The sequence below is a fragment of the Chiloscyllium plagiosum genome, unplaced genomic scaffold, assembly GCF_037043375.1.
Source record: "Chiloscyllium plagiosum isolate Xiang-an unplaced genomic scaffold, Cpla_swu_hap1 HiC_scaffold_39, whole genome shotgun sequence".
Taxonomy (NCBI): domain Eukaryota; kingdom Metazoa; phylum Chordata; class Chondrichthyes; order Orectolobiformes; family Hemiscylliidae; genus Chiloscyllium; species Chiloscyllium plagiosum.
The window spans coordinates 79,965,603-79,987,941 of record NW_028270177.1 but is presented as its reverse complement, the minus strand read 5'-3'; the positions used below and the strand labels follow the sequence as shown (position 1 = coordinate 79,987,941).

At 41.1% G+C, this 22,339-nt stretch overlaps 1 gene segment (V, D, J or C); it reads right to left on the bottom strand.

Moving 5' to 3' along the window:
- On the bottom strand, positions 1-19,157 carry LOC148138783 (Ig heavy chain C region-like). The segment is given in 6 exon segments: positions 1-320; positions 2,263-2,574; positions 5,674-5,973; positions 17,354-17,384; positions 18,592-18,920; positions 19,048-19,157. Coding segments are annotated over 6 exon segments (1,341 nt in total).
- Between the last annotated feature and the right edge of the window lie 3,182 nt (positions 19,158-22,339).

Below are 22,339 nucleotides of genomic sequence, written 5' to 3'. Positions count from 1 at the left end.
TCACCGCTCACCATTCTTCTTGTGGATGGAGTCTCTCAGCGGAGTCGGTAGATTCTGATGGTACACCACACATTCAAAATTAACGCCACTCAGCCAGGCTTCAGTAGAAATGTCTAATTTGCTGACCACGCTGTCGGGATTCTGTCCAGGCTGGTCAGCAATCTCTGATTTCAGAGGCTTCTTTTCTTGTCTCCATGTCACGTTGACTCCAGAAGGAAGATTGGACACAACGCAGGTTAACGTCACCGTCGCCTCCAGTAAGACTTGTTCTACTGCCGGTGGGAGGATTTTAACGGTGTTAGGGTGGCACTCGGTATCTTCTATGAAACAAAAATCAAAGTCAATGAAAAATGCCCCTTTCTGATACAAACAGCCAATCTTCAGATTACTCCTTCACAGGGTGAAGACACCACCTCCAAAATGGCAACTCCAACTATTCTGAAACGATGCTTACTATTGTTGATGTATTTTGATCTGTGAAACATTTGTGATTACCTAGGACATACCCTGTGTAATTATTCCGAAAGAACACTGGCTTTGTAACAAGTGAAACCTGTGAAAAAAGTAAAATCATCGAAGATACCATCATGTAACCCATGGAATTATCTTTCTTTCGGAGTTTGTCTCTCACTTAAGACCATCCATTGATACTTGTGACAAGAGTAATCTGAATATAATGAGTTCATTTCCATGTTCATAACCTTTAGGTGCAAGTGCTGCTGGTCACACTGACTGCCAAATCACATCCCAAATTTTGGACAGATTATAATAAATAATAATTATTCTCTTTGCAGAGTTCTAAAGTGTTACAGGAGCAGTGAACAGCCATGGAAATTCTGTTCATTATATTTAACATGATTAAAAATACTTTGCGTTATTGGTGTGATGTCATTCTCTAATTTATGTCATTGTTCCTCGTGGGCTGTGTTTGGAATAGATCTGAAAACAAGACATTGAGTACAGCATTGGATATCGAGAAGGACACCCATCTCCTTAAATCTTTCCCTCCATTCAGTTAGTTCATAACTGGTCTGTACTTTCACTTTATTTACCAAGCTGCATTTTTTAATTTCTTCATATAGCAGGAGAGAAAAAAAACAAACAAAAGCGTCTTAAATTAATCTACAAACGCGATGGAAATGTCACTAATTTTATAGACATCCACTACTCACTGTGTAAACATCGCCACCCCAAACAGGCTAAATCAGCCTGTCTCGAGTTCCTAGTTCATTCATCCCTATTGTAGCATTCCCACCAGAATTTATTCTCCTGCCTCATCCACTAATTACAGAGAGCATCTTAAAGAAGCTCAGTGAGATCTCATTTATCCCAGTTCATCAAATGTGATAGCCACTTGGTCTGTGGTCTGATCCCATAAATGAAGTTAAAGAGCTCAGTACCAGATAACAATCGATGTCGTACAATGTCCAACCAACAGGTCATTCCTGAGCAGGGAATGAAGCATTGAACGCATTTTGATTTATTTTCAAGTAAGGATCACTGCATATGTTAACCATGTCAATTTGATAGAGCATCAGAATAAGGCTGTTCGGCCAATCCAGAGTTTAGATCAGAATGATGCTTGAAAAGCACAGCAGGTCAGGCAGCATCCGACGAGCAGGAAAATCGACATTTCAGGCTAAAGCCATTCTCCTGCCTTCTCCCCGTACTAAACAAGAGCCGATCTATCTCTGGCTTGAATACACACAATGGCCTGGTCTCTACAGCCCTCTGCAGCAACATGTTCCACAGACTCATCACCCTCTGGCTGAAGAAACCCTCCCCATCTCAGTTCTAAACGGTGCCCCTTTGACCCTGAGACTGTGCCCTTGGGTCCTACTCTCGCCTACCAGTCAAAGCATCAATTCCACATTCACTCGACCTCAGTCTCTCAGTATTTTCTATGTTTCAATCAGATATCTCTCCAATATCCCCCTCCACCCCAAACTTATCCTTGAAGCAGCTACCAGGCAAGCATTCAGCACTCTGAATGCCTCTCCCAGCATGGTCAGGCAACAAACTATTTAACAAAGCTCACTGTCTAAGTATCTATCTGCAACAGAGAGGAAACATGCTTTTCTGACTTGCCTAAAGGTTGAATTATGAGCAATGCTAATGTAACACTCAAACTGAAATGAGATACGTGGCATGTTGGGAAACGAGAAGCTGTACCGTGCTGTTTCCTACGCCTGATAAATTAGTGTGTTTGATTCACATCAGAGTTCAGAGTGATTTGTAGCTCTCTCAGTATGTGAATCTTACCCTGGAGTGCGGTGATGTTTTTACTTTGAATGTTCTCTCCATGAGTGACCTGGCAGGTATAGACCGCACTGTTGTACCATTCTCCATAAGGGACCATCAGCCGACTCGTCACCGAGAAGTTCCCGTTCGCCTCACACACGGGAGACGTGAAGAAGCCAGAATCCAAGGGTCGGCCATTTTTCAACCAACTCACGGAGATTGACTTCGGACGGAACTCGATGTTTGAACAGACGACGGTTGCAAACTTGCTGCTTGCGATTTCTTCACTGGAGCTCACAGTCAGGAGAAGAGTTGGTTGGAGAATATCTGGACCTTTAGGAAACACATCGCATATATTATCCAACGAATTTCATAACAATTACAATCAGTTCTCATATATCAAGGTTTCTTGTGGTTAATGTATACAGGAATCATAATTGTGCAGAGTGCTGGAGAAGCTGGGATTCACATAGAAAGATCAGCAGGACAATGTGAAAGGCTAAACTTAGAGGACACAGCAAGGGAGTCAAGGAGGCACAGAAACTATAGGCTGGTAACATCAGAAGGGAGATAGCAACGTTGGATGGTATTCGTTTTAATGACAGAGTCTCATGAACAAGGCAGACGAATTACTGGCATAAATGAAGAAATGATGTCGTTGCTATCACGGAGACATATTGAGAGCCGGGCAGGAGTAGCTATTCAATATTCCAGGATTTAGTGCCTTCAGGCAAGACAGGGAAAGATAGAAAATGATGGGGGCGGGGGTGTGCGGTACAGAATGTTGTTTCTGTTGCAATTCTGACAAGAGTATTTTAGGCTGTAAAGAGAAATGAAATCATGGATACCTCCTTGAACAAAGGCAAATGGACAGTACTTCAAAACCAAAACACAGCAAACATAAGTATTGGGAGAGCACGATAGACCTTACTATTGGTCCAAAATACCAAGTGCGAATACATGGGCAAATTTCAGAGACATGTAAATTAAACAGGGGAATGAGAAACGAGGTTTTTCACTTCCTCAGCATAGGCTTGGATATTCATTTTGTCAAAAATTTAGAGGGAGCACAATTCTGAAAACGCCTCCAGGAGAATATTTGAACAAAGTATGTGTTTAATACAGAGAATTTTAATCCAGACCTTGCAAGAGAGGGGTGAACCGGAACTTAACTTTCGGGAATGAAGTCGACTCAGTGGGTAAAACATCAATGGTGGAGCACTTTGCAGACAGTGATCGTAAATCAGTTGGATTTCAGATTGTACTGCAAAGGAATAGAAATTGGCCCAAAGTTCTGAAAAGGGGAAGGACAATTTTAGTAAGATCAGGTAATGACTTGACCAGAGTGGACTGGAAGCTGACACTTATTGGTAAATCTGAGTTAGAGCAGTGTGACACATTTAAGAAAGAGATAGGAAAATCACAGGGAGGGCATTTCCCAGGAAACCACTGCGTGGGACCAAGAATGCAGCGGGCTCTGGACACCAAAGGGCATGGAGGGGGAGATAAAGAGAAACAAGGGAGGCTTCTGGTCTATACTGAAATCTCAAAACAATAGAAACTAATATGGAGTACAGAACGTGCAAGGGGGAGTTTGAAAGACAAAGGAATTAGAAGAGCAAAAGGGACCATGAGAAAATAATAGCAGTCAAAATAAAGGAAAATATTTTTAAAATTTACAGACTCATTCATAATAAAAGAATTATTCGGGAAACAGTAATGCCCATTAAGTGTTATTATTGGAGTGGAGCCGGAGGATTAGTTTGTGGTCAAAACGAATGTGTTGTGTCAGTGTTCACTAGTTAGAGTGACAATGTGGGGACAGACATCATGGAGGGGTGTTGTGATGTACTTTCAGAAATTAGGAGACATGACGTGATGTTCTGTGTTGTCTTGCTGAATGAAAAGTGGTTATATTTCCAGGGCAGATGAAAAGTATACCAAGCGGTTGAGCGATGCAAAGGATGAAATAGTTGGGTTGCTGACAATAATTTAGAATTCCTGTCTGGCCACAGCAGTTGTGCCAAGTGAGTGCAGATCAGCCAACGTTGCACTGTTATGCAGGACGAAGGAAGGGATAAATAATGAAAACATAGATCTGTCAAGCTAGTCTCAGTGGTAAGGAAACTATTGAGAAGTGAAATTAGTTTTCATTTGGAAGATAAATCAATAATTTTCAGCACGGTTCTATTGAGAGGAAGTCATGTGTAACAATTTGATTGTAGTTTTCATAGAGATAACTCGATGTCCAGATGATAGCAATAATCAGAGCCAATGGGATCCGAGTTAATTTGACAGATTGGATCTAGAACTGGCTGAGTGATGGGAGCAGGGGATAATAGTCATCGGGTGTCTGCGTGACTGGAAATCTATGTCTCCTGGTGTTCTGTAGGGATTGGTGTTGATTTCCGTGCTATTTCTCTTACATACCAATGATTGAGACTCAAATTTAGGAGGATTAACCAGTGAATTCACAGATTAAATGAAAACCGTCATGTTGGTAAGTCATGAGCATAATGGCTTTAGATTGCAGGAGGATATAAAAGGGTTGGTTGTATGTGAAGAGAAAAGTTGCAAATGGAAATTATTCTGAATAAATGTAAGTTGATGTAATTCGTCAGAAGAATCTGTGAGGTATGACGTTTTGAATGGTGGAACCCTGGAAAGGCCTGAGGATCTTTGGTGCATGTACCCACCGATCCCTTATAGTACTGTGTCGTCTGGATAAATAGGCTAAGAAAGTGGGAGGATATTTGCTTTTATTAGCCTAGACATTGACAATGAAGAGTGGTGAGATGATACTGGAACTTAATAAAACACTGGGTAGGCCATACTGAAGCGTTGTGTGCATGTTATCGAAGCAATGTGATTACACTGAAGGCAGTATTGATGAGATTTGCCAGAATCTTGCCTGGGTTGGAGGGTTTTAGTTATGAAGCTAGTTTAGATAGACAGGGGTTTTCCTTGGAGCAGAGGAGAATTAGGAAGAAGATTATCATGATATCTAGAATTATTTTAGGCATAGACAGGGTAAACTGGATGAAACCTTTCCCCTTGATGGAGAAATCAATGCCTCAGGGGCACAGGGTGAAGGTAAGGCCAGGAGCTTCCAAGTGGATATCAGGGGAAAACAAAATCAAACAGAGGGTGGTGTTAGCCTGGAGCTCAGCACCTATAAGTCATGTAGAGACTGAGCCCCTCATTATAAGTATGAAGTATCCTTGCAAGGGCAAGTCACACAAGGCAATGGATCGTGTGCTGGCACATGAGACTGGAATAGTTAGGTGGCTGTTATCGATAGGCGTGAATTGGCTGGATCAAAGGGCCTTTTTCCTGTGCTGTATAAGGTGATTCTGTGAAAACGGTTATAAATAATGCCTTCTTCATGTTAATCACAGATGATCTGTTAATCTCAGTTCCCACAACACTTACATGGCATTACTTTGCTCTTGTGCGTCCTGCTGTGTTGAACCTCACAGTAGATTTTGCTGGGGCAATCTATCGCTAACTCGGGCAGGGTTAACTGACTGCTCAGGGTGTAGGTTCCCTTCTTGTTTCTCACTGATGGGTAAGTCTTCAATCCAGTCGTGATTAGCTCCCCACCTTTCTTCCAGGTTACCTTGGTGACGTCAGGGGAATAGTCCATCGCCAAACAACCAAAGATCACAGAACCGGTGTTGTGCTCCTGACAGGAGGAGACCAGGCCATAAAGCGTGGGGGGAGACGGTGTCTCTACAATAGAATGACCAATTGAGCATGTTAGTTTCTGTTAATTTGACCTTATCAGTTACTCAAATGTATCCTCAGCTGTAAAGTTTGCCAGTATGCTCCCGCTGAAGTCTACAGCATAACTGGGGTTTAGTTTTGTTTCCTACCAGTTGCTGATCATGATCATTGGTTCCCTCTTTAGAAACCTGCCCTCGACCTTGACCATTACCATGTAATTTAGGAAGAAGAACATCCTGATCCCACCCCAGTAACTGTTTAAAGATCTCACCAACTGACACTTTCACTGGATTGCTGTGAAGAGCAGAGACGTTTCACAAAATACAAACCAAGGAAATGCAGATTCATCGAAATTCTACAGTGTGTGCAAACAGGCCATTTGGCCCAACAAGTCCACACCCACCCTCTGAAAAGTAATGCATCCAGACCCATTCCCCTACCCTATTATGCTACAGTTAACCCTGACTAATGCACCTAAACTCCCAATCACTGAATACAACATTTGCAATTCCCCCAGCTTGCACATCTTTGGACTGTGGGAGGAAACGCACACAGACATGGGGAGAAAGTGCCAACTCCACACAGACAGTCACTCGAGGCTGGACTGGAACCCGAGTCCCGAGCACTGTGAGGCAGCAGCACTAACCACGGAACCAGTGTGCTGCCCCAGTAGGTACCGTACTGCTGGAAATACCCAACAGCTGGCAGTACCCCCGGAGAGAAATCAGAGTGAATCACAGAACATAGAACATTACAGCGCAGTACACGCCCTTCGGCCCTCGATGTTGCGCTGCCCTGTCATACTAATCTGAAGCCCATCCCACCTACACTATGCCATGTACGGCCATATGTTTGTCCAATGACGACTTAAATGTACATAAACTTGGCGAATCTACTACTGTTTCAGGCAAAACATTCCATACCCTTAATACTCAATGAGTAAAGAAACTATCTCTGACATCTGTCTTATACCTATCTCCCCTCACTTTAAAGTTGTGTCCCCTCGTGTTTGCCGTCCCCATACTTGGAAATCAGGTCCAGTGAGCCTTCCTTACTTATCAATGCAAGGTAGAATGTTTTCCCTGGGAGGAAGGTCACTGCAGCAGCAGCACAGGCAGGAGCTGAGCACTGGGACTGGGAGGATAGTTGACACGGCTGAACTCATGCCAATTGTCTGGAAGTTGAAACATCTCATTTACAATTATCTGAATTCTGGAGGCCTCTGAAAAATGGAGGACCATTAAGGTTCAGAGACTTTGGAGTGTTACAGCTGAGTATTTATGTAAATATGATTTGAGATATGAACAAGCAATCTTTAACTTTAATAACTATCAAACTGACACGCAGTTCATCAGCAAACCTCATCTTTCAAACGAACCACTGCACTTACTCTGTCTAGACCTAAATTCCCAGTCACATTGACAAACCCTACCCTGCTATGCACCCATTCATGCCCGGAACACACAACCCCTATCACACGAAACACATCCAAGGCAATCCATATTGGTAGTGTAGCTGAGCAGAGAGATCTCGGTGTCCATGTACATAGATCCCTAAAAGTTGCCAGCCAGTTTGACAGAGTTGTTAAGAAGGTATACTTTGTGTTGGCTTTCATCGATAGAGGGACTGAGTTTCAGAACCACGAAGTTAGGCTGCAGCTGTACAAAACTCTGGTGGGGCCGCACTTGCAAGTATTGTGTACTGTTCTGGTCAGCACATTATAGAAAGAATGTGGAAGCTTTGGAAGAGTTGAGAGGACGTTTACCAGGATGTTGATTGGTATGGCGGGAAGGTTTAATTAGGAAAGGATGAGGGTCTTGAGGCTGTTTTTATTTGAGAGAAGAAGGTTGAGAGGTGACTTAATTGAGACATAAAAGATAAACAGAGAGTGGACAGTGAAAGTCTTTTTTCCTTGAATAGTGATGGCTAGCAGGAGCGGACATAGATGACAGATGTCAGAGGTTGTTTCTTTACTCAGAGAGTAGTAGGGCCATGGAACGCACTGCCTGCAACAATAGTACACTCGCCAAATTTAAGGGCATTTAAAAGGTTATTGGATAAACATATGGATGTAAATGGAATCGTGTAGGATAGATAGGCTTCAGATTGGTTCCACAGGTCAGCGCAACATTGAGGGCTGAAGGGCCTGTGCTGTGCTGCACTGTAATGTTCTATATTCTATGTTCCAGATGGACATATGATCTCAATTCCTTTCACTCATTTACACTCCTGCCGCCCTGCACCTGGCCCATGGTGAATCTGGCCCTGACTGGACCTGGCACCATCATTTTCACAACCTCTGACAAAAGCCCACTACCCAAGACATGACCTCAGTCCATGATCACTGACCTCTCACCTTACCCAAGTCAACCTGTGCACATTGCATCCTATCTCCTTTCGCATCTGTGCTTTACAACCTACCATTTTGCCAGACTCCGAGCTTTGCATTTTGACAACACGTCCACCTGTCACTTCATTACAGTGACCTTCGACCCCCGAAACATCCTGGCACTCTGCCCACCTCTACACTAACCAGCCTGGCATCCTGCTCACCTCTCCATAAACCAGCCTGGCAAAGACAGACCTCCTGCATTTCAGCTCAAACTACCCCTCACCTACCAAGCACAATTCGACCAAATTATTCTGTGACCATTACCATTTATCTTGATGCCACCTTGCCAGACAAAGTGCATGCAAGCTTACTCAGCAGCCAGCCAACACCTCACAGCCTACCAGCCCAAACTCTCCCACATGCCCAATCTAGCCCCTCACTTGCTCACCACCTTCCAACTTTGAGCCCACTCCACCATAAAGTCAGTGAGTCATAAAGTCATACAGCACAGAAACAGTTCCTTTGGTCCAGCTCATCCATGCTGACCAGAGTTCCCAAATTAAACTAATTCCACTTGCCTGCCTTTGGCCCATATCCATCCAGACCTATCCAGTTCCTGGAGCTGTTCATATGTCTTCTAAATGTTGGACCTATCTCTGCATTTACCACTTCCTCTGGCAGTTCATTCCAATGTTTTGGACAGTTACAACATCAAGCCCCAACTCCTGCACTCAGCGCTCTGACCAATGAAGGTACTTGTGCCAAACGCCTTCAACACACTAGCTACTTGAGACAACGCTTTCACGAATCTATGAGTCTGAACCCTCAGGGTCCTCAGTGTTCAATATCACTACCCAGTGCCTTACCATGAACTCTGTAAGACTCTATGAGTCTGGACCCTCAGGGCCCTGTGTTCAACATCACTATCCAGTGCCCTACCATTAACTCTGTAAGTTGTGACCTGATTTGTCTTCTCAAAAAGCAACACGTCGTATTCATTTAAATTACACTCAATCTGCCACTCCTCAGCCCATTGGCCCAGCTAATCAAGATCTCATTCTACGTTTAGATAACTTTCACTGCCAATTATACCACCAATGTTGGTGTTACGTGCAAACTTACAAACCATGTCCCATTCAATGTTTTCATGGCTTTCAACCAATATTGTACCCTGTTTGCCTTTCTCCCACATATCCGGAGCATTTTTTTGAGGATTGAAGGAATCTATCTCCTTATTGAAATCATTTAATGTTTTGTCCTGAATCAATTTCTGTGGTGGAGAATTCCAAAGTTCCACCATTCTTTTGCTGAACAGTAAACAATCAGGTTCAATGTTATCGGTGTGTTGGGAAGATTGGTGAGCAGCAAGATTAATGATGATCCCATGAATGGAATAGCATTCTCGAGGGGCCAAGGGGCCTTCTTCAGCTTCCGTTTTGCATGCTGACATGTCCCTTCAGCAGCATGTTCCAAAACTGTGATCCTTGAGGATAAGGGCGCACATGCATGTAAATGCTTCAACTGAAAGCTCTCCTCCAAATTAGACTTCAACTTGACTCTAAACTATTTCTCTGCCGTTTCCTCTTCCTCAATCACAGCCATGGGCCTCACTTCCTAACAGCGCTGTGAATGTGCTAATACCACACAAACTTCAGCAATTCAAATAGACTGATGATAACTGGGTTCTCAAGGCGATATAAAAAGTCGGACACTTCCACACCTGTCTAGAGATTCAAACAACCACTGGAAGAATTGAAAATTATTTGAGGCACTTGTGTGTCTACACAAGATGACGTGGTTTCCTTTTGTGTGATTTGACTGTGTTTTCACTGAATGAACAGAGCTATTTCTTAACCATAAAATAGGAAGGAAGCTTCCCGCATTATTAGCAAGGCAATCACACATTATATTTCTTTATTCAAGGGAAGTATAGTGTTAAGTTAATGAAATATGATGATTGGGATGTTTCAAATGGAAATTGTCAGAGATTTAAAGTTTACTTTCATGAGCAATTAATTCCAGCCTCATTGTGTCACAGTACTCACAGGAATGTCTTTCAGAAATGGTGTCTCCCTTTGTTACGGGCAGTCGAATTAGTAAATCTGGGATAGTTTTTGCTTGTTAATCAAAGGTGTTGAAGAGTTTTAGCCAAAGGGAGACCTGTGGATTTAGCTCACAGATGCTCCATGATCTAAGTAAGTGGTGGAACAGCTCGAGGGGCTGAGTGCCCTCCTCTTGCTCCTACCTTCCTATCATTGTGTCATTCATTAAGCTAGCACTGGTGGTGAACACTTTTTATAAAAATATTTCAACAAATTAATTGTTTCACACATGCTTTATAAAAAAAAACCTTCTGTTGATTATTTGGAACGGGATCATTGACATTCTCTATCTGAGTGATCAAAATAACTTCCACCCAATTACAGCAGCCACTGCGCTCTGGAGTGTGTTGTTACTCCATAATAGTTTCTTGTGAAACTACAGCTCGAGATCAGGGCGGTCAAATTCAATGATTCTCTGATATTTAATATCTCTGAACATTCGCAATTTGTTCAAATGCATCTTTTCTCTGAAGAACGTGCTTCATCGAACACAACTTTTTTCAATGAAACAACAAACGTTAAATGCTAGAAAACCAAAATAAAGACAGAAATTTCAAAAGAAACTCAGCAGGTCGAGCAGCTCCTGTGGAGAGAAGGCAAGGTTAACCTTTCGCATTCAGAGACGCCCCCCCCCCCTTCACCAAATTGTTTTCATGCTTTTGGCACAAGAGCTCACACCTGTTGAGATAAACAGTGATTGTGTTGGCTTGACTCCTGTTGGAAAAAGAATTCTTAGCAGAGGTACTGGATGGTCTGAGATTGCAATTGAAGACCAACTGAAAAGCTATCACCATCTGCAGCAAGTGTTGGATTCAGCGGAACTCCCACCGTACTGAACAATCAACTTCAGCTCCAGCACTGGTTTAATAAAAAGTAAAACAGCCTAAGCATAATCTCATCAGATATGCTGCGAAAATGATTCATTCTGGATTAGTTATAAATGATATTGTTAGAACAGCAAGTCAAAAGCTGGAATTTCTTTGAGCACTTACTCCATTAACACCATCTAGCGATACCCAAAAGCTTGTGAACAAATATTGATCTGGAAAAAGCTGCTAACCACCAAAATTCTGTTTAATATCTAAGAGACACAAGTCAGGACAGCGATTGAATAGATTTCATTGGCCTCTGTGAGTGGAATTCCAACAAACACCCAAACATGTCAATCTGCTTTCTTGCAATGAAGTAACCTGATAAGAGATGGTGTTACATACCTCTCTAACAGGTTGTAAGTGAACACAGGCCACCTGGCACAGAATCAGGGACCCTAATACAACATCACAACAGACCTGAACTCAATGAGCTTGACACTATCACGGAGAACACAGCCCACCTGTTTTGACAGTACCTAAACCATGTTAGTTATTAACACCTTCCAACAACCAGGGATTGTTCCAGAATGTTTGTACAATGAAAGGAACATTTCAAATTTATCGAAGAATGCTTTGACAGCAGCTCCAAATTGTTCAAACTCTATGGGAACTACAGAGGAATAAATCTAGGAATTGCAATTGCCATCAATTCACTGTCACTGGATTCCAACCTAGAACTCCCTTCCTCTTTCCCCTGTGAATGTTGCTGCACCAGACGGTCCACTTAGTTTGGAAAAGATTAAAATGATTTGAAGTGTAATACGACCGTTGCCAGTGACATTAAAAGCTGATAATAGGTTTTCAAATAATAAGATGCAAAAAAATTCTGATTCTACATTGTGCCACGAAACATGTCCTGCATAACTGAGGCACAAAGAAAATATGCAGCATATTTCCCTCTGCCTCACTCAATCAAATATCTCTTGTTGCCAACAACCAATTTCAAAACTCTTGCTATCTGCCTTTTGTTCCTGAAACGCACGTTCTGATTGGAACAACTTAGTCAGGACTCTCAATTCTGAGGCACCTAATCGAATATTGTATTTCTGGCAGATAAAAGTGGTTTTGAAGCTCAAGATAAAATTGAACTGTCTGAGATTCAGGTATCCGAACTGGACAATCTACAAATGGTCAGGAACGTTGACAAGTTAGTCGGAGATAGCACAGAAACAAACTGCACAACAGACTTAATCCTCGAGGATACATTGCTCAACTCCTCACGTCAAATATATTCACTGTAATTGAAAATTCATCAGAGGAACTAACCAGTGGATTAATGTGACTGCATAAAGTCAATACCGCATTCCAGTGTGGAAAGCATTTCTGTTGAAGGAATTAGGGCAAGGTCATATTCTTGTTAACTGCTTTTAATAAACGAAAATGTTTAAAAAGGTATGAATTGAAAACATGCTTCTGTCTGGAGTTGCCCGCTTTAGCGGATGTCTAAGTAAATGTGGGCACTGCTGCCTCACAGATCCAGATACCCAGGCTCGGTTCCAGCCTCGGGTGACTGCCTGTGTGGAGTTTACACAATCTCCCCTGTGTCTGTGTGGGTTTCCTCCCACAATCCAAAGATGTGCATGTCAGGTGAACTGGTCATGCTATATCGTCCATAGTATTAGGTGCATTAGTCAGGGGTAAATATAGGGTAGGGGAATGGGTCTGGGTGGATTACTCTTCAGAGGGTCGGTGTGGACTTGTTGGGCCAAAAAGCCCGATACATACTGCAGGAAATCTAATCTAAATGATTGTCACACTTAACTAATGTGAGCAGATTCCTTCCGATCGCTACATTGCAATAAATCGGTCAAGTATATTTATTAAAATAAATATTACTCTATTTTAAGTGTCTGAATAAACAATGTGCTCTGTTATCCTCTAGTTCATGTCTTCTGCAAATTTGTGAACTCTGCATCCGTCTGAACACATCGACGTAAAATGAATTCTCTGCGTTTGCAGCAAGCACTCCCATGGTTTTAAGAGTAGGGTTCCTAAAGTATAGAAACAGGCCATTTGGCCCACCAATTCCACACTGACCTTCTGAACAGTAAGTAGCCCACCCAGACCCATTCCCCTAATTGATATTTACCCCTGACTAATGCACCCGAACCTACACATCCCTGAACATTGTGTGCAATTTAGCACAGCCAATCACCTGACCTGCACATCTTTTGGACTGTGGTCGGAAACCAGAGCGCCCGAAGGAAACCTACGCAGACACAGGGAGAATGTGCTAACTCCACACAGGCAGTCACCCGAGGGTGGGATCGAATTTGGGACCCTGGCACTGTGAGGCAGCAGTGCCAACCACTGAGACACTATGTTGCCCTGCGAGGTCATGAGTGGATTATTTTAATTAATTCGAAATTTGGCCTTGGTCACATAATTCACGATAGCAGTTGTTTCCGAAAGAATGACTCCTCAGTTGATATTATGTTGTAAAATGTAACTATTTATTTAAAATGCACAGATTGGGAACACCTAAAGCACTGTGCAGATTAAATAATTCAGTTAATGTTTTATTTTTATCCTGTAAATCCAGTTTAATCAGGGACATAACAATTAATTAACTCAAGTTACGTCTGAAACTGATCAAAGCAGTGATACTGATCTGTTCTTCATAGAATTGAGCAGAATTTCCAAATGGTTTTTGCCAATGATCTTTTCCAGCCAGAAAAATATGTATGTAGTGTACAGCGGAATTGAAAGGTGTTTCTTGATCAATTATAACACAGTCATGGCATTTATGCTCAAGAGCAAGAACTATTAGAACATTAGACTTTTGAAATTCTATTTATATTTCTCTATGACTTGTAAACTGTTTAAAGACAGACCTTGTGATTGAACTAGATAGTGGAGTTCTGAATTTGGATTGTAAAGCATGGATTCGATTAATCCTTAATTATTACTTTTAAGTAAAAATGGCGCCCGAAGGTATCTGTTTTCCCTTCATTTCTAAAACCTTTGCGATTTGCCTTTCACTTAATAATAGGCTTTATGAAATTTAAACTCGCATGCCGATTGCAATGAATGGGGAACCTGGAGCGGTTCACTGTCACCAACCATGTTAACATTGCAAAAACAATGTAGAAACCAGAAACGGTTTCCCAAATATAACACATTTAATGTTACCCAAGCACAGTCCCTCCTCAACAGATCAACGATCACCAGATCACAACATGGTGTGTTTGCAGCAGAACTAGCTCTGCAAACAGTTTCAACAGAACCAAGAACATGATGTAACCTCACAAAAAAAACCCAGATTGAAGTCTAACAAAGCTGGTCAGAATCAAGAAAACTAATGATTAACTTGAATAGAAATAACAAGTCATAACAGCAGCCTTGTTTGAGAGGGGACTTAACACTTAAAGCTGTAACGTTTCTGGCAACAGTTCAATTTATTTCCAACCTGTACACCCTTCTTGATCGTGACAATCTTGTGCAGCGCACAGTAGAGCGATTGAAGGCATATATTGATTAATCACTTCATTGTCAAAACAAAATTACTGAATGGACAAATATTACCACATTATAATTTTAAGTTAGTTTCAATTACATAATCTGATCAATTAGAAGAAGAAGAAGAATACAGCGCAGTACAGGCCCTTTAGCCCTCGATGTTGCGCCGATCCAAGCCCACCTAACCTATACTAACCCACTATCCTCCATATACCTATCCAATGCCCGCTTAAATGCCCATAAAGAGGGAGAGTCCACCACTGCTACTGGCAAGGCATTCCATGAACTTACGACTCGCTGAGTGAAGAACCTACCCCTAACTTCAGTCCTATATCTACCCCCACTTAATTTAAAGCTATGCCCCCTTGTAATACCCGACTCCATACGCGGGAAAAGGTTCACACTGTCAACCCTATCTAACCCCCTAATCATCTTGTACACCTCAATCAAATCACCCCTAAACCTTCTTTTCTCTAATGAAAACAGCCCCAAGTGTCTCAGTCTTTCCTCATACGATCTTCCTTCCATACCAGACAACATCCTGGTAAACCTCCTCTGCACCCGTTCCAGTGCCTCCACATCCTTCCTATAGTATGGCGACCAGAACTGCACACAATATTCCAGATGCGGCCGCACCAGAGTCTTATACAACTGCATCATGACCTCAGGACTCCGGAACTCAATTCCTCTACCAATAAAAGCCAGTACGCCATATGCCTTCCTCACCGCACTATTTACCTGGGTGGCAACTTTCAGAGATCTGTGTACATGGACACCAAGATCCCTCTGCTCATCCACACTACCAAGTATCCGACCATTAGCCCAGTACCCCATCTTTTTGTTATTCTTCCCAAAGTGAATCACCTCACACTTAGCTACATTGAATTCCATTTGCCACCTTTCTGCCCAGCTCTGCAGCTTCTCTATATCCTGCTGTAACCTGCCACATCCTTCCTCACTGTCAACAACTCCTCTGACTTTCGTATCATCCGCAAACTTGCTCACCCAACCTTCTAACACCTCTTCCAGGTCATTTATAAAAATGACAAACAGCAATGGTCCCAAAACAGATCCTTGCGGAACACCGCTAGTGACGGCACTCCATGAAGAAACTTTGCCATCAACTACTACCCTCTGTCTTCTTCCATCCAGCCAATTCCTAATCCAAACCTCCAACTCACCCTCAATGCCATATCTCCGTATTTTCTGCAGTAGCCTACCATGGGGAACCTTATCAAACGCCTTACTAAAATCCATATATACCACATCTACCGCTTTCCCCTCATCAACCTCCTTCGTCACCTTTTCAAAGAATTCAATAAGGTTTGTGAGGCACGACCTGCCCTTCACAAAACCATGCTGACTATCCTTGATCACATTATTCCTATCCAGATGTGCATAAATCCTATCCCTTACAATTCTCTCTAAGACTTTGCCCACAATCAATTCTGCAGTTTCAGATTTTAGTCCCAAATTTTATTTTGAATGAGACTACTCAAAACAAAATTCAGTAAGTTTACAATTAGAACTGCGTTTTTTTAAAAGTCAATGCATTAAAAACTCCTTTTTTTTTTCATTTCTCACACTTCCGAGTTTCTGCCTTAAGTTGTTTTACAGACCGTTACAAATGGATGTAATGTTTTCAATCAAGCAGAGAAAAACGTGTCATCTAATTTTAAATGCAGAAATGATTCATGAAAAACAAAAGAACTTCACAAATATTGGTAATGAAAACTAATCCAGAGAGTCAATCTCCTCACCAGAGACAAAACACCGATTACAGAAAGCATGAAAACGCTCATCAATTTCACAAACTGAATAAGAATCCAATCAACTCAATTCAACAGAATCAAGGAAAATAAAATCAGAATCCAATCAACTCAGAACAACATATTTGAATGAAACATAATCAGAATCCAAACAATTCAATTCAACAGAATCAAATAAAACAATTTCAAAAGCCAATCAACACAATTCAACAAAACTAAGTAAAAACAGTCAGAATCCAATCAACACAGTTCAACCAAATCAACTAAAAGAAAGCCAAAATCCAATCAACTCAATTCAACAGAATCAAGTAAAACAAACTCAGAATCTAATCAACGGAATGCAATATAGCACCGCAAGAAAATTTTATGACAGTTTCTAAGCTGCTTGTCATCAACAAAATTAACAAAATTAATGAGAAAATATAATCAGGGTAAGAGCACATATTCAAGAAGTGAATAATGATATTTTAGCATATTTTAATCATGTTTAGTAATACCTCGAACATCTTTGAATTCTTAGCGTTTGTTGTTGATAATAAAACTCACAGTCAGGATGTCACTGACATTAAACATTATTTATAGCTGACTGATTAAGAGACATTAGATGTTTCAAGTAACCCAGCCACACAGAAAGACCATCTGATCAAAAAAAGAGATACACCGAACAACTGACTCCATCATCCCCACTGTAACTATTTGCTGAGCCTTAACTGAAGTCTATAATCAGTCTGAACAAAAATCAATCCGAACCAAATCAAACTCAGCACAGAATTTGAGTTTCATTTAATTCAGAAATTAGTCACATGAATAGAAAGTTTTTAAAAAGTCACTAAGAAAGTTCAAGGGTCTTACCTGAAGTCACTGTCACCATGGTCCCTTGGCCGCAGAAATCAATATAGTCACAGTGTTACATTCTATGGACTGGGTCACACAATAACTAGCTCTGTATAAAACAAATCAAAAATCTGCCATCATTTTAAATTTTCAGAACCACAGACAAAATAAAGTCACGATAAATCTTCATCACATAATTGTGCTAGTCAATTCTGAACATTCTTGATTAATGTTAATACTGTTTTATACTTCACAGAGTATAAAACTGATTCTCAAAATCCCCAACTGGTGTATCGATAATTACCCAACACTTTTACAAATTAAATAGTGATACTGGCATTAAACCGCACAGAACTAATACTGCACTGCAAGTTAAGACGGTTTGTAGAAGTAATCACTGACTAGTTTCAAACAATGGAGGCTGAATAGGTTTTTGTATTGGTCATAATTTCAGTGTCACTCCAGCTATATCACTGTGAGACACGTTGTGTCAAATACTATGACAGACTGTAAACTGTAAAATGCAGAGAATTTCTTCACTTCCGAGAAAGCAGTGATTCAGACTCCTCTAAAAATGATTCAGTGTGTTATTTCAGCTTTTACGATCCATTGTATTTTGAAAGCTTGGAATACTTTTCCAGGTTTGGTCTGCATTTAACTTGGCAATCAACACGAAGAAGGTAGAAAAAATTATACATTTGTACAAACTAGCACTACTGGATTGCGTTTAAATTGCATCTCACATTATTTCTCGCTCCTGCCATGGTAGAAATCACCAATTTGAGATAAACACTTGTCAGTGGTTTTTGTATGAGGATGTCGCTGTGCACAACACTGTGACCCACTGTAGTATCACAATGATGTAGACCAGTACACTCATTCTCTGTTCTTTACTCGAGGTCTCAATTTTCATTTGAAAGAGCCATTTAGTACTGATCATGTTTAGAATGAATGCCATAGTTGACATAACAATTAGCAGTGATTTCCTGAGCTGTCAGATATATTAAAACTAACATTTTGTCCGAGCATTTAATTGATGGAAGTGTTAGCAGTACATATGACATGCCCAAAACATTGTCCCATTGTGTCAGCAGTTTGCTAGTTTAAATGGTACATTTCCTCTTTGATAGTTTTGTAAGAGGCAGCCTGAGGTCTGCTTCAGATTGCAGTTGGTATTATTGCATTTAAAACTCGTACTGACCGTCAGTTTATGATGGAATTGACAAAATGTTCCCTCGAGCTGTTTTTGAACGGGTCCAGCCCTGGTTCCTCTCGCTGTGGTCTCTTGCACAGTAATAGATGGCGGTGTCTTCGATCTTCAGGTTCTCCATGTCCAACGCGAAAATGTTGTTTGAAGTGTCTTTGGACGCAGTAAATCGACCCTTAATCGCTGGTGCATAGTTATTGCTGTTTGAATTATAGTAGTTCAGCAGCCACTCCAGACCCTGTCCGGGAACCTGTCGGACCCAGTGCATGGTGTAGCTGCCAAGATCGAACCCGCTGGTTTTACAGGTCAGTTTCAGGCTGCCTGCGGGACGGCCAGTCTCTGCCTCTGGCTGGGTCAAAACAACCTCCGACTGGACACCTTTAAAAAGAAAACAAACAAACCATGAGCATTAATGTTGGTGAAATGATGGCTGAGTCTTTTACATTCCTGCGGTAGACTAACATTGAGACAGTCACAAAGAGAGACTTGAACAAAAAACACTCACATGATAAGAAAGTCAATAACAAACTGAGAAAAAGTGTCGACACAATCATTCTGATAACTTGTGGGAAGCGGTTCTGCTAAGATCTTTCTAAACAGATCCGACCCAGGAGTGTTGAATTACGGTCCAGTGCCCAGGATTTATATGGCCATCGGAAGGGGCAGGCTTACAGCTTCCGCATGTTGGTTTCCTGCTGGAGGCTCAGACTGGATCCTGGTATCAGCTTGTACAGCCCGAACACATGGGATTATGTCTTTACATGAGCTTCTGCTTAAACATGGACACATACACATCTTGGGATATTGGTTTTACTGAATAGCTTCTTTGGAAGTAAATTTGAGTAGCTTCAGGTCTGTTTCACATGATAGTTGCATGTATTTTGTTTAAAAAAAACAAATTCAACTGGAAGTTAGCTCCCTTTATTTCTACATTCATTCACAAGCAGATAAAACTAAAATTAAAGTTCAAACATATAACTAGCTAATAAAACAGTTGAGCTTTTCTTCCCTGGATACTGCAAGTCTCTGTCGCACTAAAAAATAACATGTAATTCATACTAAACATTTCAAAATTCAATTTAGGCAACTGAATACAGAGCGTGTCCAAAGTGATTATATTTAGAATATTCAATTAGAAGTTAACTCCCTTTAATCCTACATTCCACCACAAGCAGATAAAGCTAAAAAGAACTTCAATATTATTATTAGCCAACAAAATGAATGACTTTATTTTTGCTGTCACTCAAAGTCTCTCTCACATTACAAAATAACATACCATTTCGAATCTGCATTTCTAAATTCAGTTTCGGCAACCTAATATGGAGCATGTCTAAAGTGATTATGTTCAGAATGTGAGTGTATGTCACTAAACAGTTTGGACCCGGAGATTAGAAGCACCTCCTTACATTGCAGAATGTCTCTCCCTGAATCATTTTTTTTCAAATTGCTCCGACACTAAAATGCACAGTAAAGGAAAGCTGTGTGCCTGAGAAACAAAATGTGAGTCCGCAGTGATACATAACACCGAGGTACACTTTTGAAAGAGCATCTAATGAACTAGAACAAGACAGTCCATAACTTTTTTTTTAAACCCTCAACGTCTAAACCATTGCAGGTAACAGTCTGGGTACATCAGGAATGTTTGGTTAAGTTAGAGAGTATTACAGTAATAATTACCACGAATGTAGGTTATAAACAGTACAATTCTCTGCTCACTGATAGCTCTGACAGGGCAGTTAACTCATAAAAATCAGCAAAAATTCGCTGTTACACTACACCAGTGTTAACCATGTATAAAGGGCCCACTCAGTTTTAATGAGATACATGAATCAGAGAATGGTGTAACAAGTGATGTGAGTTTAAACTAATTCAAATTTGTTAATTTACTTTCAATGTGGGATTTTGGATCCATTAACTTCATATTCAGGAGCTTTAAAGATACTCAATAAACAGGCTGAACTAACCAGAACGTCACTGCATTCAATGTCCTGTTTTCTGATAGTCATACAGTGAATGCTGTATTCAGTGACTTTCCTTTTAAAGGGAGAAATGCCAAGTGAAATGTGTCCATTGTGAGTAAATGGGAAAATATAATTTGTTTGGTAGGATTTTACTTTAGTTGATTCATTTTCCCTTTAAGCGGCCAGATACAATAGTTGGCAGCAATTAAGCTGACTACAGAAAAGTTCCTTGAGTTCCCAGTTTCATTTACTGGAAGCAGGTGGAGTTTCTGCAGTGGGTCAAAGATATTTTGTCTCACGGTTGACCAGTTGGTGGAAAGCCAACTGCAAACTATAACCACCGCCTCCGCAGAAACAAAACGACTCAGCAACAATGCTGGAGAAAAGTTTATTTTCAGTTGTGTAACTTGGAGAACTAGTCACTCCTCTCATTGAAGGTAATATTCGCAGAGTCTCAGACACAACTTACCATCAGCAGTTCATTCAAGGATCACTGTAGCACTGTTTAGTATTGAGAAAAATTGATAAATAGTCAGAGAGTCATGGAGTAATGCAGCATGGAAACAGACCCCTCGATCCACCCAGTCCATGCCAGTCCTAATCCCAAACTAAACTAATCCCACCTGTGTGCACTTGGCCCATATCCTTCCAAACATGTGATATTCATTTACTGATCCAAATGTCTTCGAAAGGTTGTAAGTATCCACCACCAAATCATCCCACACACAAACCATTCTCTGTGTAAAAGGTTGTCTCTGATATCCTTTTTAAAATTTTTCTCCTCTCATTGGAAAAACATGTTCCCGATTGTTGAAATCCCCCACCATAGGGGAAATACACCAATGTCTGGGTCAAAAATTGAAAGCAATCCCAGCTCCAAACATTTACAAAATATCACTATGGATCTTCCTCGAATCCAAAAAAGATTGTCCCCTTTGATCAATGATTTATAAAATTTACTCGCGTATCTACTGTGATAGACGTTTTCAAATAACTTCTTAAGTGCAAATGGTTCACATCAATCGGATTAAAGTAACATTTCTTGCGCTACCCCCCACACACAAAAAAACAAGTTTGTTGACACGAATTGCTCTGAGGAAGTATACGATGGATTCTTTTATCAAACAAAATCATTTCCAATGTTGTGAGCGCTCGTCTATCTTCTGTGCAATGGTCTGAATTTTAAGTTGTGTCAGACTGCAGATGAAACTGGCTGATCTGGGTAAAAGTACAGTTTGTGCCTTTTGCATTGTGAATGTATATTGCTGACTTTAGTTGAGTAAAGTGATGTTGTTCCAGCATCGTCTGGCACCATTAATTAGACCATTAATTTCCACATCGCAAGCTGTAGGGTCAGGTGGAGTTTATTGATATGTGATATTTTTGAAACGAAAGCTTTGTACATTTCCAGTATGAATCATGTCAATTAGAGCCATTCACCTTTGCACTCATGGCTTTATAAACTTGTATGAGGTCACCCCCCCCTCCCCCCCCCCCCCCCCCCCCCCGAACTCTCACCCTCCAGTGAAACAAGTTCCAGTCTATCTGGATTTCCAACATGATTCTGTTCCCTCACATTCTGATTCTGTTCCCTCACATTCCCTCCTGCCACCCCAGGTCCACAAAGAGCGTCCCTTGTTACTAGTTCAAAGAAATGAAAGGAACTTCTCCCACCATATTGTTCAATTTTAATTGGCTTCAAACACCATAAAAAATAAATGTTCATGTCATTGCTGATTTATGGGAGAATTCCGTGTACACAGTATCTGCTGAAATACCTGCAGTACCATCCTGAATCTGGTTCGCAGGTTCATCTGTTGCTCACAAACGCAACCA